Here is a 12,345-nt window from a genome sequence, read left to right on the forward strand (position 1 = left end):
TGTCTCAATCAATCTCCCCTAGTTCCCCACTAGCAATTCTTTATAGACCCAGGGATAGCCCTCTTTAACTGCCTGGAATGGGTTTACCTGTTCTGGTCCAGGGTTGCTGGGCTTAGTCTATCCACAGAGCCAGCTACCCTGTGATACCCTCCAGTGATTTAAGTTCCTGCAGGAAGTTCTGTGATCCTCCTTCATGGAGCCAGAATTCAATCCCCTAGCTCACAGAGCTATATATAGAATTTATAGATATAATAATCTGTGAAGAACCCATGTGCATATAATATCTGGCACATCTCAAAAAAATATTCTTGGAAGCTTCTGCACTATGACACTCCTTGGGGGTACCCAACGTTGTGAGGCACCTCACTGCCACCTGGCCTTAGCATGAAGGAGACTTGTGTTTGCCTGCTGTGGATCAGCTCCCTGAAACCAATAGCCTTTGGCATCACAAGCACTTCCTACCTTCCAGGCCTCCGAGGAGGAATTTGCTCATTCTCTGCAGGGAGTGACAGGCACCACCAACCCCCTGCGTCCTCCAAGCATTCCCTGCAGTGTCCAGCCCTTTACCCACTGAACACGCACACAATTACCAGGCCAGCTGTTTCCAGAGGAACAGTACATACCAGCTTTAAAGATTCAACGAAGAATCCTCACTTTGCCTAACACCAGCACTTAGATGTATTTATAGTGAAAACAAGAATGAGATGATTATTATTATTCTGAGACCCTGGGTTTTTTTTGCCTTCTTCCGCAGCACGGGTCATTTGCAGACTTAAATTAGAGTCCATGGTGGAGTCTCTGTAACTTGAAGTCTTTAAATCATGATTTGAGGACTTAAGTAACTCAGCCAGAGTATTACAAGAGTGGGTGAGTGAGGTTCTGTGGCCTGCAATATTCGGGACATCAGACTAGATGATCATGATAGTCCTTTCTGATCATAGATTCATAGAATATCAGGGTTGGAAGGGACCTCAGGAGGTCAATTAGTCCAACCCCTTGCTCAAAGCAGGGCTAATCCCCAACTAAATCATCCCAGCTAGGGCTTTGTCAAGCCTGACCTTGAAAACCTCTAAGGAAGGAGATTCCACCACCTCCCTAGGTAAGCCATTCCAGTGCTTCACCACCCTCCTAGTGAAAAAGTTTTTCCTAATATCCAACCTAAACCTCCCCCACTGCAAGTTGAGGCCATTGCTCCTTGTTCTGTCATCTGCCACCACTGAGAACAGTCTAGATCCATCTTCTGTGGAACCCCCTTTCAGGTAGTTGAAAGCAGCTGTCAAATCCCCCCTCATTCTTCTCTTCTGCAGACTAAATAATCCCAGTTCCCTCATCCTCTTCTCATAAGTCATGTGCTCCAGCCCCCTAATTATTTCTGTTGCCCTCTGCTGGACTCTTTCCAGTTTTTCCATTTAATTTAAACTGAATTAGCTCCAGATCACTCAAATTAAGGTTGTCCTCTACACACAGTTCTGTGAAATCCTCACTACTCACCAAATACTAAATCTAAAGTGGCATCACCTCTTGTTGGTTTGGTGAAGAAATCTGTCAGTTATCACATCCAGGAATATCTGGGCCCTCTTGTCCTCCAATCTATATCTGGGAAATCAGTATCTCACACAATTCCCAGTATAGTATTGAGTAGTATTGAGTTCATTAAAAACATTAAAGATGTCTCTATCCATATCCAAATCCAAATTGGATTCTGGGAGTCTATAGCATACTCCAAGCACTATCCCTGGGGAATCTGTGGTAGCTTTCTTCCCTAAAGTGATTTTGACACAGTCACTGTCTTATCCATTCCATCACTTCTAATTTCTTCACAGTCTGCCTCATTGTTAATATACAATGCTACTCCACCACCTTTACCTTTATTTCTGTCTTTCCTGAACAGCCCATACCCTTCAATACATGTACTTCAATCTTTACTATTCCACCATGTTTCTGTTATCCCTATAATATGTGGTTTCACTTTCTGCACCGGTTTCAGAGTAACAGCCGTGTTAGTCTGTATTTGCAAAAAGAAAAGGAGTACTTGTGGCACCTTAGAGACTAACCAATTTATTTGAGCATAAGCTTTTGTGAGCTACAGCTCACTTCATCGGATGCATACTGTGGAAAGTGTAGAAGATCTTTTTATATACACACAAAGCATGAAAAAATACCTCCTCCTTTAGATAAGCTATTACCAGCAGGAGAGTGGGGTGGGAGGAGGTATTTTTTCATGCTTTGTGTGTATATAAAAAGATCTTCTACACTTTCCACAGTATGCATCCGATGAAGTGAGCTGTAGCTCACGAAAGCTTATGCTCAAATAAATCACTTTCTGCACCAGTAACTCTAATTCCTCCATTTTGTTACCCAGGCTCCTTGCTTTGGTGTACTGAAATCTTAGTAGTTTCTGTATTGCTTTGCCCAGATTCCTCACCTGTTTAGGTACAGTCGTTATGCTGCCAGTATCACCTACCTGAGCTATCATTGGTATTGGCACTATCTTTCCTCTTGATGTCCATTCTCCTACTTCTGTTGTTCCTTTCTCCATTGCTATATCCTTTCTTACTAGAGTTTCTTCCCATTCAGTATTACAAGCAGGTGTGGAGAATACGTGAACATCTCCCAACTGTCTCCCCCAGATACCTAGTTTGAAAGGTCTTTTAATCAGTTGTGCCAACCTCCATCCCAGAAATCTGTTTCCCTCCCTACTCAGGTGGAATCCATCCCATGAGAATAGTCCTTTGTCCATGAATACTTTCCAGTGATCAAATATCCCAAAGCGCTCCTTATAGCACCACTGCCTGGCCATCATCGTAATGGTTGATCATCATATTGTTGTCTCACCTTCATTCTCCTCCTCTAGGGAAATGGCAGAATCCCACTCAAGATCACCGGAGACGCCATTTCTTAAAGTATCTTACCCAGCCTGGCATAATCTCTCTTGATGTGTTCTAGCAAGAATCAGTTGTTCCCATGTGAAGGGCAGTGAATTCTTCCCTGCTCTCATTAGGATTCTCTTCAGCCTCAGGTCCACATCCCATATCTTAGCTCCCAGCAGACAGCATACTCATCCGTTTTCCAGATCATCTCTGGTGACAGGCCTGTCTGTTCTTAATAGGGAGTCCCCTATTGTTGCTGTGATTCTCTGGTCTTCCTCGTTCTGTTCTTTCCGGCTGCAAGTCCTCTTATCTTTTGCTCTTTCTTGCTATCTTCTGCAAGTTGTCACCCATCCCTCCTGGGGCTCCAAACCCTGGCAATCTGCATTTACGGTTCCCCTCTTCTTGTAGGACTAGCCACCCTTCTCTTATTCCTTGCCCTCCCATGTTCTGTTGCAGCCTGCTGTGCTCTTCATTGTACAACTCAGCAAACCTGTTCCTGAGCTCTGTTTCTCCTTCACTAGCTGATCTTTTCTGTGCCTGGTTCTCATGGTCCCATGCTGCCACTGGCCACTTTCCTCATCCAGCAGTCTACCCTCAAAGTTCTCCAGTCCAGCTTGCATCTGTGAAACTCGAATTTTCCCTTCAGCCTCCTCTTGCCTTCCCTCCATTCTCTGCAGACTCCAGCACAGGGCCCTCTGAGGGCAATAAAAGGGTCTGATGCCCATGAGCACTTTAAGGCTGCCCTCCCTGGATCACTCCCTGCCACTCCACTATTGTCCAAAGTTCAGCATCTCTACAGGAAAGCATGAAGGGAGTCAGCTCACCGCTTGGCACCTCTTCACGGCCAAGCGTGGCATGGTAACTCGCTTCCGCTCTTCTCATGCCTTGGCCTCTGGCCAGGTCAGTTCCAAGTCTCACCCCTTCAGGGGTAGTCCATAAGCCAAATCAACGGGGTTAGTAATAGGTGAAGGAGGGGGAAATGCCTCCCTCCCAGGGTTTATCAGAAGCCGGTCCTCCCTTGCTTCAGGGAGGGACCTTCATGCAGCTGTGGATGGGAGAGATCCTGCCTTCCCTCAGTCCTTTCTTCAGAAGCTGCAAGGTCCTTTTTCTTCCCTGGCCTGCCTCCAAGTGAGCTGTTCTGCTCCCTTTTAATTCCTCCTCCAGTCTGTGAATCTCTTGCAGGTGTGGCAGGGCAGGGCTGGCTGATCCCAGAGCAGCTCTTTAACCCCTTGTTGTCCAGTGCAAGACTTGGTACCCCATGACACTCCCCATATATACTCCAGCAAACCTTTGATCTGTACCACCAGATAAGATTCTCTCCCCACTGTTGTTTTTCTCTTCCTGTCAATTTCTTTCTGAAGTCCCCACAATCCTTCATTTGCATATAATTGAGACTGGTGATGGGAGACCCATTATGAATGAGACAATATTCAGTTTACATGTAAACAGACAGATGGGTCTTGTCTGACAGAAAACCTGTTTTTTCACCTTTGCTGGTGACCACTATTTTTATTTAGACTTTAAGAACATATTTGCAGCTCCTTACATGTATATACATATACAATTCACAAAACTATTGGTGACCAGCGTGACACTGGCTTTTATTTGAGACCTTACATGACACTCTTTTGTGAGCTAGACTGTATGTCAGGTCCCAGTGATCTCTGTAACCCCTCTGCACCTCCTTGCTGGTTGGCATTACAGAGTCTTGATTTCCAAGCACTTCTAAGGTCTCACATCTGTCATAATAGGTATCAGGACAAGAATTCCCATGGAGAAATAGATGAGTTGCTTTGACAATATTGTTTATACAACATATAAACACACTGTGGCCCAGATTTTTAAAGGTATGTAGATGTTACTGTGCTCAGTGTCACAATGCCTAAGTCTCATTTTCAAAAGGAATTTAGGCACTGGGGAGTCTAAATCCTGTTGACTGTTGAGGGGATTCAGGCTCCTAAATCAGGTTTCAGAGTAACAGCCGTGTTAGTCTGTATTCGTAAAAAGAAAAGGAGTACTTGTGGCACCTTAGAGACTAACCAATTTATTTGAGCATAAGCTTTTGTGAGCTACAGCTTATGTAGATCACGAAAGCTTATGCTCAAATAAATTGGTTAGTCTCTAAGGTGCCACAAGTACTCCTGCTCCTAAATCAGTTAGGTGTTGTGATGCTGAGCACAGCAATGACTAAATACCTTTATAAATCTGGGCCTGAGTGCCTTTAATATAATGTGAAATGTTAGTAAGATAAGTGTGTTCTTCTTTTATTAACATTTTATTGTTTAAATTTAAAAATCTAACAAAGTGATTGTTTTAAAAAAAGTAAGCCTTTAAATTGTTTCCAGTCTGGTATCAATTTGCAGACAGAGAAAGACAAATGTGGATCCCCTTTGCCTGAATTCAAGAGATTTTCTTCTTGGGAGCAAGAGTTAGGAAAGACACACTCATATAAAATAGTAAGTTTAGCTATTCAGTAATCAAGAAAATTAGCTCTTGGCCTGTGTGATTGTTTTGCAGACTCTTTTTTGTTTGCATTCTCTAGGTTGCATTGCTTGCTGATGATTATTGTAACTACTGTCAAGATGTTTTACAGAACTTGAGGAACAAAGAACTTGACAGGGTATACCCTTGTTTTAATAACATATCTGTAAATATGAGTATTAGTGATTTATTTAGATGACAAAAACTGATTGTAATGACAAAATTATTTCCATGTAGTTCACTTGCTTTGTCAGATGATGATTATTTATATGCAAAATGAGCACTCAGTTAAATCATTCTGGAATACTTTGTTAACATAACATACTTACATGTTCCAAAGACCAAATTAGAGACCCAACTGTTTAGGTGCCTAACTCCCATTAAATTTAAAATGAGTTCGAATTTAAATACTTTGCAAAGGGCAGATGCTGACTTTTGAAAGAGGAAAAAATGCTTGGTGGATCTCAGAACACTCTAAGGAGAACAAGACTTCTACCAAACTTAGCCTTAGATTTTGGCTGATTTCTATTTAAACATGGGTTGCTTGAGGGGGTGATTTACAGAACTGTTCTTGAGAAAGGCCTAGTTCATATTCAGTCAGTTAGCCCCGTATCTGGGGCCATATTTATGCTACTGCTTCTTTTCTTTTTTTCTTCAATTTTGATTCTTCCTTTTAAGGTTTAACTGGCTCCCCCTGGCTGCTCTAACCTGGGCCTGAACTAGGGCTAGGATGGAGCCAGGAAGAGAACCAAGGAACCACTATTGGCTCCTCTCTCTGCTGCAGTGAGGAGTGTTGTGTTGTTTGCATTCAGTTTAGCGTTCTACAAGTGCAGATTTAATGAATATTAACCAAAGAATTTGTGCAATAGGTGGAAGACCTTATCATGTCATTCTGGAAGTCTTTGCAGCCTGAAACAGTAATGCTTATGTCACTGCCAGATGTATGCAGACTGTTTAAATGCTATGATAGACAGCTGTTCAAGGTACTGTAGACACAGATTTGTTTATTGCAATTATTTTGCTATCTGTTCATATCTTTTCTATAATTCTATTTGAGACATAATCACAGATGTTTATTATTATCTGTACCCGGGAAATACCACCTGAATCTTAAATCTGTTCTTTGTACTCTATGCTGAAGCTCTATGGCTGAGGTTTTTGGATGAGCCCATTGGAGTTTGCCACCCCACTCTCACTGAATTTCCATAGGCTCCTTTAAAAGATCCAGCCTACATCCATGGAATTTGCTTTTATGACCTTGGGCTATTTTATCTGAGGTGGCATCTGATGAAGAATGAACACTGAATTAGTGCCATTTTAAAAAAACAAACAAACCTATGTTGTTCCTTTGACAGCAGTACATACTTTTGGTGAAATTCCATATTGAAACATATAGCTTTTCATTCATAAGAGTTTACCGTTTACCTGAAATTGGCCATCATAATAATGTTTGATAACTAAACATCATTTATTTAATTAGGCTTGTATAGACCTCACATCCAGGCTGAGGTCTAAGTTGTATAGATTTGTTCCTGCTGCCATTAAAATCAATGGGAGTTTTGTCATTGACTTTAGTGAAAGCAGGAACAGGCTCTTAGTATTATGCAGATTTAGGCCGTAAATATAATTTTGTCTTATGATGCTAGAAGCATCTGTAGTAAGCCAAAAATAATGTATTTTCCCTATGAACCTCTGTTTTTAGGAAATGGAGAGCATTCTGCTTGATGACTTCTTGGAAGATGTCTCTATACAATATTTGAAGTCAGTCAGATTGTTCAGTAAAAATGTTAAACTCTGGCTGCTTACTGTTTTGGAAGATTTTCCACTCTTACTACGGATGTCCAAAATCAAAGGTGTGCATCAGGAACAGAGAAATTATTAGTGGATGGATGGATAGAAATTGTCCAAAACTTTATAACAAATCTATTTTTAAGCTCCACCTACAGTGCAAAGAAGACTATGATTTTGATAATATGATTTTAAAAACTTTCAGGTGGCATGATTTTGATACCTGTGAGAACTCGGATTAATTTGGTTACAACCAAAAATAAGTAGTCTCAACGATTTGTAAAAACAGTTTTAACCAAAGTATATCCAGTCAATGCTAAACCATGCTAAGTAAGAGTGTTTATAAAACCTTTTGTAAATCCTGTGCCTTAGCATAGCCTCTTTGGCAGTGTCAATGATTATGAATAAGGTGCAGAGAAGGTAGATCATAGTTAGAAATAGCTGAAACTGACAGCAAGGTCTGTCTTAAAGTTATAGTACATGACCAGTATTTTGGTAAACAAAATAAATACCTGAGTGTAACTTTACAAATAACAGATAAATAGTGGTTTTGTAATTGGCCATTTTGTAAGCTGTAACAAACGTCAAAGTTCCTATTCATTTATGAAATTATTATATGCAGGGTTGGTAGCATCATCTATTATTAAGCTTGCCCAACACTTCCCATTATGAGACCCTGTTTTCAGTTTCTTATAACTTTTTGCTAAACTTTAAAAATTTGGGTTGAAATTTTCCATGCTAGGTGACTGCCTCAAACTGAATTTTCTTGGAAAATTTCAGGGGGAACAGTTCAGCCATTTATGAGAACGAGGCTAGAAGAAAATACGTTGTTTTGCCCATGTTAAAAAATCTGAAGCATTTTCTTTCTTTATTCTTTATTATTATTATCAGTCATCATCAACGTCATAGCTCCTGGGAGCCCAGACATGTACCAAAGCCCCATTGTGCTAGGTGCTGTAGAAACATGGAACAAAAAGACAGTCTCTGCCTCAAAGAGCTTTCAATCTAAGACCAGAGACAACAGATAGATACAGACAGACAGATGGGGCAGTACAAGGAAACAGCCAGCATGATAGGCAGTGGTCTCAGCACACTGGCAGCCTAACTGTTGTCAATTTTTTGTAGGCCTCACAGTAAAGTGCAGTTTTAAGGAGGATTCTGAAGGTGGATAATGAGGCTGCTTTATGGATGTTTATAGGGAGCTTCTCCCAAGCATGAAGGGCAGCATGGCAGAAAGCATATAGGTGTTTGAAAATTTTAAGTGGGTGATGATGGCTGACATCATGGGCTGATCAGAGTTGGGAGTCAGTGTTTCATTACTGAATGGGTGATGGTAGGTCATGAAGGGCCTTGAAAGTGAAGACAAATGGTGTATGTTTGATATGATAGCGGAGAGGGAGCCAGTGAAGGGATGTAAAGAGAGGGGTGACATAGTCAAACGCTAGGAGAATGATCTTTGCAGGAGCATTCTGAATGAATAGCAACAGGGCAAGGGTCAGGGAAGATGATGTTGCAGTGATTGAGATGCGAGATGATGAGGAGCTTGGACATGAGTTTTAGCTGTGTGGATGGATAGGAAAGGCTGTATCTTAGAGGTGTTATGCAGAAAGAATCTGCAAGAGTTAGACATTTCCTAGGTCCTCACATCCAGGCTGAGGTCTGAGTTGAAGATGACACCCAGGTTACTGGACTGAGTGGCAGAGAAGACGGCCGTGTTGTCCAGTGATTGAGAAAGGAGATAGTAGGAAAGGTTTGGGTGGAGAATTAGGAGCTCCTTTTTGCTAGGTTGAGCTTGATGGCTGATGGCTAGACATCCACAAGACGATGTCTGAGAGACAGTCTGGGATTTTAGTTTGGACAGAAGGAGACATGTCTGGAGTAGAGAAGTATATCTCTGAAATACTGTAGCGCCCTCATCATGCCCTGAAATTTGACCAAGGGGGAGGAGGAGGCTTTGTGTCAGGGATGTGCCTTATGCTGTCCCTGTGAAAATCTGCCCAAATTTGGCCAAGTTATAAATCTTGGAAAAATTTCAGTTTGCACATGCTTACTAGATTTGAGAGAGCTTATCAGGTAAAATCTCTGACGATTCCATACTAACTGAGCATGCTCCATCCCCTCACAGCTTCTAGTAGGGTGACCAGATGTCCCAGTTTTATAGGGACAGTCCTGATATTTGCGGGGGGGTTTTTTATGTAGGTGCCTATTATACCCCCACTCCCACCCCCATTTTTTACACTTTCTATATGGTCAACCTAGCTCCTAATGCTGCCAGACTGCACATATGCCATCTCCACAGAAAAACTGAACATGCTCCAGGGCTACCGGGGTGAAGACAAACGTTCACTGTAATGGCTGCTCTTGGCTGCTGCAGGCTAGGATGGGGGCTGGCACCAGAATGGAGAGCAAGGAACCTGTCTCTCCTGTTTCAGAGTAACAGCCGTGTTAGTCTGTATTTGCAAAAAGAAAAGGAGTACTTGTGGCACCTTAGAGACTAACCAATTTATTTGAGCATGAGCTTTCGTGAGCTACAGCTCACTTCATCGGATGCATACCGTGGAAACTGCAGCAGACTTTATATACACACAGAGAATATGAAACAATACCTCCTCCCACCCCACTGTCCTGCTGGTAATAGCTTATCTAAAGTGATCATCAAGTTGGGCCATTTCCAGCACAAATCCAGGTTTTCTCGCCCTCCACCCCCCCACACAAATTCACTCTCCTGCTGGTGATAGCCCATCCAAAGTGACAACTCTCCACACAATGTGCATGATAATCAAGTTGGGCCATTTCCTGCACAAATCCAGGTTCTCTCACCCCCCTCCCAAAAACCACACACACAAACTCACTATCCCGCTGGCAATAGCTCATCCAAAGTGACCACTCTCCCCACAATGCGCATGATAATCAAGGTGGGCCACCCCCAGCACAAATCCAGGCCTTCTCACCCCCCCCCCCCCACCTCCATACACACACAAACTCACTTTCCTGCTGGCAATAGCTCATCCAAACTGACCACTCTCGAAGTTTAAATCCAAGTTAAACCAGAACATCCTGGGGGGGGGGGGGGTAGGAAAAAACAAGGGGAAATAGGCTACCTAGCATAATGACTTAGCCACTCCCAGTCTCTATTTAAGCCTAAATTAATAGTATCCAATTTGCAAATGAATTCCAATTCAGCAGTTTCTCGCTGGAGTCTGGATTTGAAGTTTTTTTGTTTTAAGATAGCGACCTTCATGTCTGTGATTGTGTGACCAGAGAGATTGAAGTGTTCTCCGACTGGTTTATGAATGTTATAATTCTTGACATCTGATTTGTGTCCATTTATTCTTTTACGTAGAGACTGTCCAGTTTGACCAATGTAAATGGCAGAGGGGCATTGCTGGCACATGATGGCATATATCACATTGGTGGATGTGCAGGTGAACGAGCCTCTGATAGTGTGGCTGATGTTATTAGACCCTGTGATGGTGTCCCCTGAATAGATATGTGGGCACAGTTGGCAACGGGCTTTGTTGCAAGGATAAGTTCCTGGGTTAGTGGTTCTGTTGTGTGGTATGTGGTTGTTGGTGAGTATTTGCTTCAGGTTGCGGGGCTGTCTGTAGGCAAGGACTGGCCTGTCTCCCAAGATTTGTGAGAGTGTTGGGTCATCCTTTAGGATAGGTTGTAGATCCTTAATAATGCGTTGGAGGGGTTTTAGTTGGGGGCTGAAGGTGACGGCTAGTGGCGTTCTGTTATTTTCTTTGTTAGGCCTGTCCTGTAGTAGGTAACTTCTGGGAACTCTTCTGGCTCTATCAATCTGTTTCTTTACTTCCGCAGGTGGGTATTGTAGTTGTAAGAAAGCTTGACAGAGATCTTGTAGGTGTTTGTCTCTGTCTGAGGGGTTGGAGCAAATGCGGTTGTATCGCAGAGCTTGGCTGTAGACGATGGATCGTGTGGTGTGGTCAGGGTGAAAGCTGGAGGCATGAAGGTAGGAATAGCGGTCAGTAGGTTTCCGGTATAGGGTGGTGTTTATGTGACCATTGTTTATTAGCACTGTAGTGTCCAGGAAGTGGATCTCTTGTGTGGACTGGACCAGGCTGAGGTTGATGGTGGGATGGAAATTGTTGAAATCATGGTGGAATTCCTCAAGGGCTTCTTTTCCATGGGTCCAGATGATGAAGATGTCATCAATATAGCGCAAGTAGAGTAGGGGCTTTAGGGGACGGGAGCTGAGGAAGTGTTGTTCTAAGTCAGCCATAAAAATGTTGGCATACTGTGGGGCCATGCGGGTACCCATAGCAGTGCCGCTGATCTGAAGGTATACATTGTCCCCAAATGTAAAATTGTTATGGGTAAGGACAAAGTCACAAAGTTCAGCCACCAGGTTAGCCGTGACATTATCAGGGATAGTGTTCTTGACGGCTTGTAGTCCATCTTTGTGTGGAATGTTGGTGTAGAGAGCTTCTACATCCATAGTGGCCAGGATGGTGTTATCAGGAAGATCACCGATGGATTGAAGTTTCCTCAGGAAGTCAGTGGTGTCTCGAAGGTAGCTGGGAGTGCTGGTAGCGTAGGGCCTGAGGAGGGAGTCTACATAGCCAGACAATCCTGCTGTCAGGGTGCCAATGCCTGAGATGATGGGGCGCCCAGGATTTCCAGGTTTATGGATCTTGGGTAGTAGATAGAATATCCCAGGTCGGGGTTCCAGGGGTGTGTCTGTGCGGATTTGATCTTGTGCTTTTTCAGGAAGTTTCTTGAGCAAATGCTGTAGTTGCTTTTGGTAACTCTCAGTGGGATCATAGGGTAATGGCTTGTAGAAACTCTAGGTAGCCTATTTCCCCTTCTTTTTTTCCTACCCCCCCCCCCCCAGGATGTTCTGGTTTAACTTGGATTTAAACTTTGAGAGTGGTCAGTTTGGATGAGCTATTGCCAGCAGGAAAGTGAGTTTGTGTGTGTATGGAGGTGGGGCGGGGGGGGTGAGAAGGCCTGGATTTGTGCTGGGGGTGGCCCACCTTGATTATCATGCGCATTGTGGGGAGAGTGGTCACTTTGGATGAGCTATTGCCAGCGGGATAGTGAGTTTGTGTGTGTGGTTTTTGGGAGGGGGGTGGAGGGGTGAGAGAACCTGGATTTGTGCAGGAAATGGCCCAACTTGATTGTCATGCACATTGTGTGGAGAGTTGTCACTTTGGATGGGCTATCACCAGCAGGAGAGTGAATT

General features: G+C 43.2%; 1 protein-coding gene across 2 annotated transcripts in view; it reads left to right on the top strand.

Moving 5' to 3' along the window:
* The window catches only part of RFX8 (regulatory factor X8), a 51,727-nt gene that overhangs the window by 21,758 nt on the left and 17,624 nt on the right, over positions 1–12,345 (top strand). The window contains exons 6-9 of one of the 2 annotated variants that reach the window (XM_048857571.2): positions 5,216–5,326; positions 5,413–5,490; positions 6,221–6,334; positions 7,054–7,204. In XM_048857571.2, coding sequence (XP_048713528.2) covers positions 5,216–5,326; positions 5,413–5,490; positions 6,221–6,334; positions 7,054–7,204 — 454 coding nt within the window. The remainder of the gene's footprint in view (positions 1–5,215; positions 5,327–5,412; positions 5,491–6,220; positions 6,335–7,053; positions 7,205–12,345) is intronic. The other variant, XM_048857581.2, reaches the window with a different exon arrangement.

The sequence above is a fragment of the Caretta caretta genome, chromosome 1 (assembly GCF_965140235.1).
Source record: "Caretta caretta isolate rCarCar2 chromosome 1, rCarCar1.hap1, whole genome shotgun sequence".
In the NCBI taxonomy this organism is placed as follows: Eukaryota; Metazoa; Chordata; order Testudines; family Cheloniidae; genus Caretta; species Caretta caretta.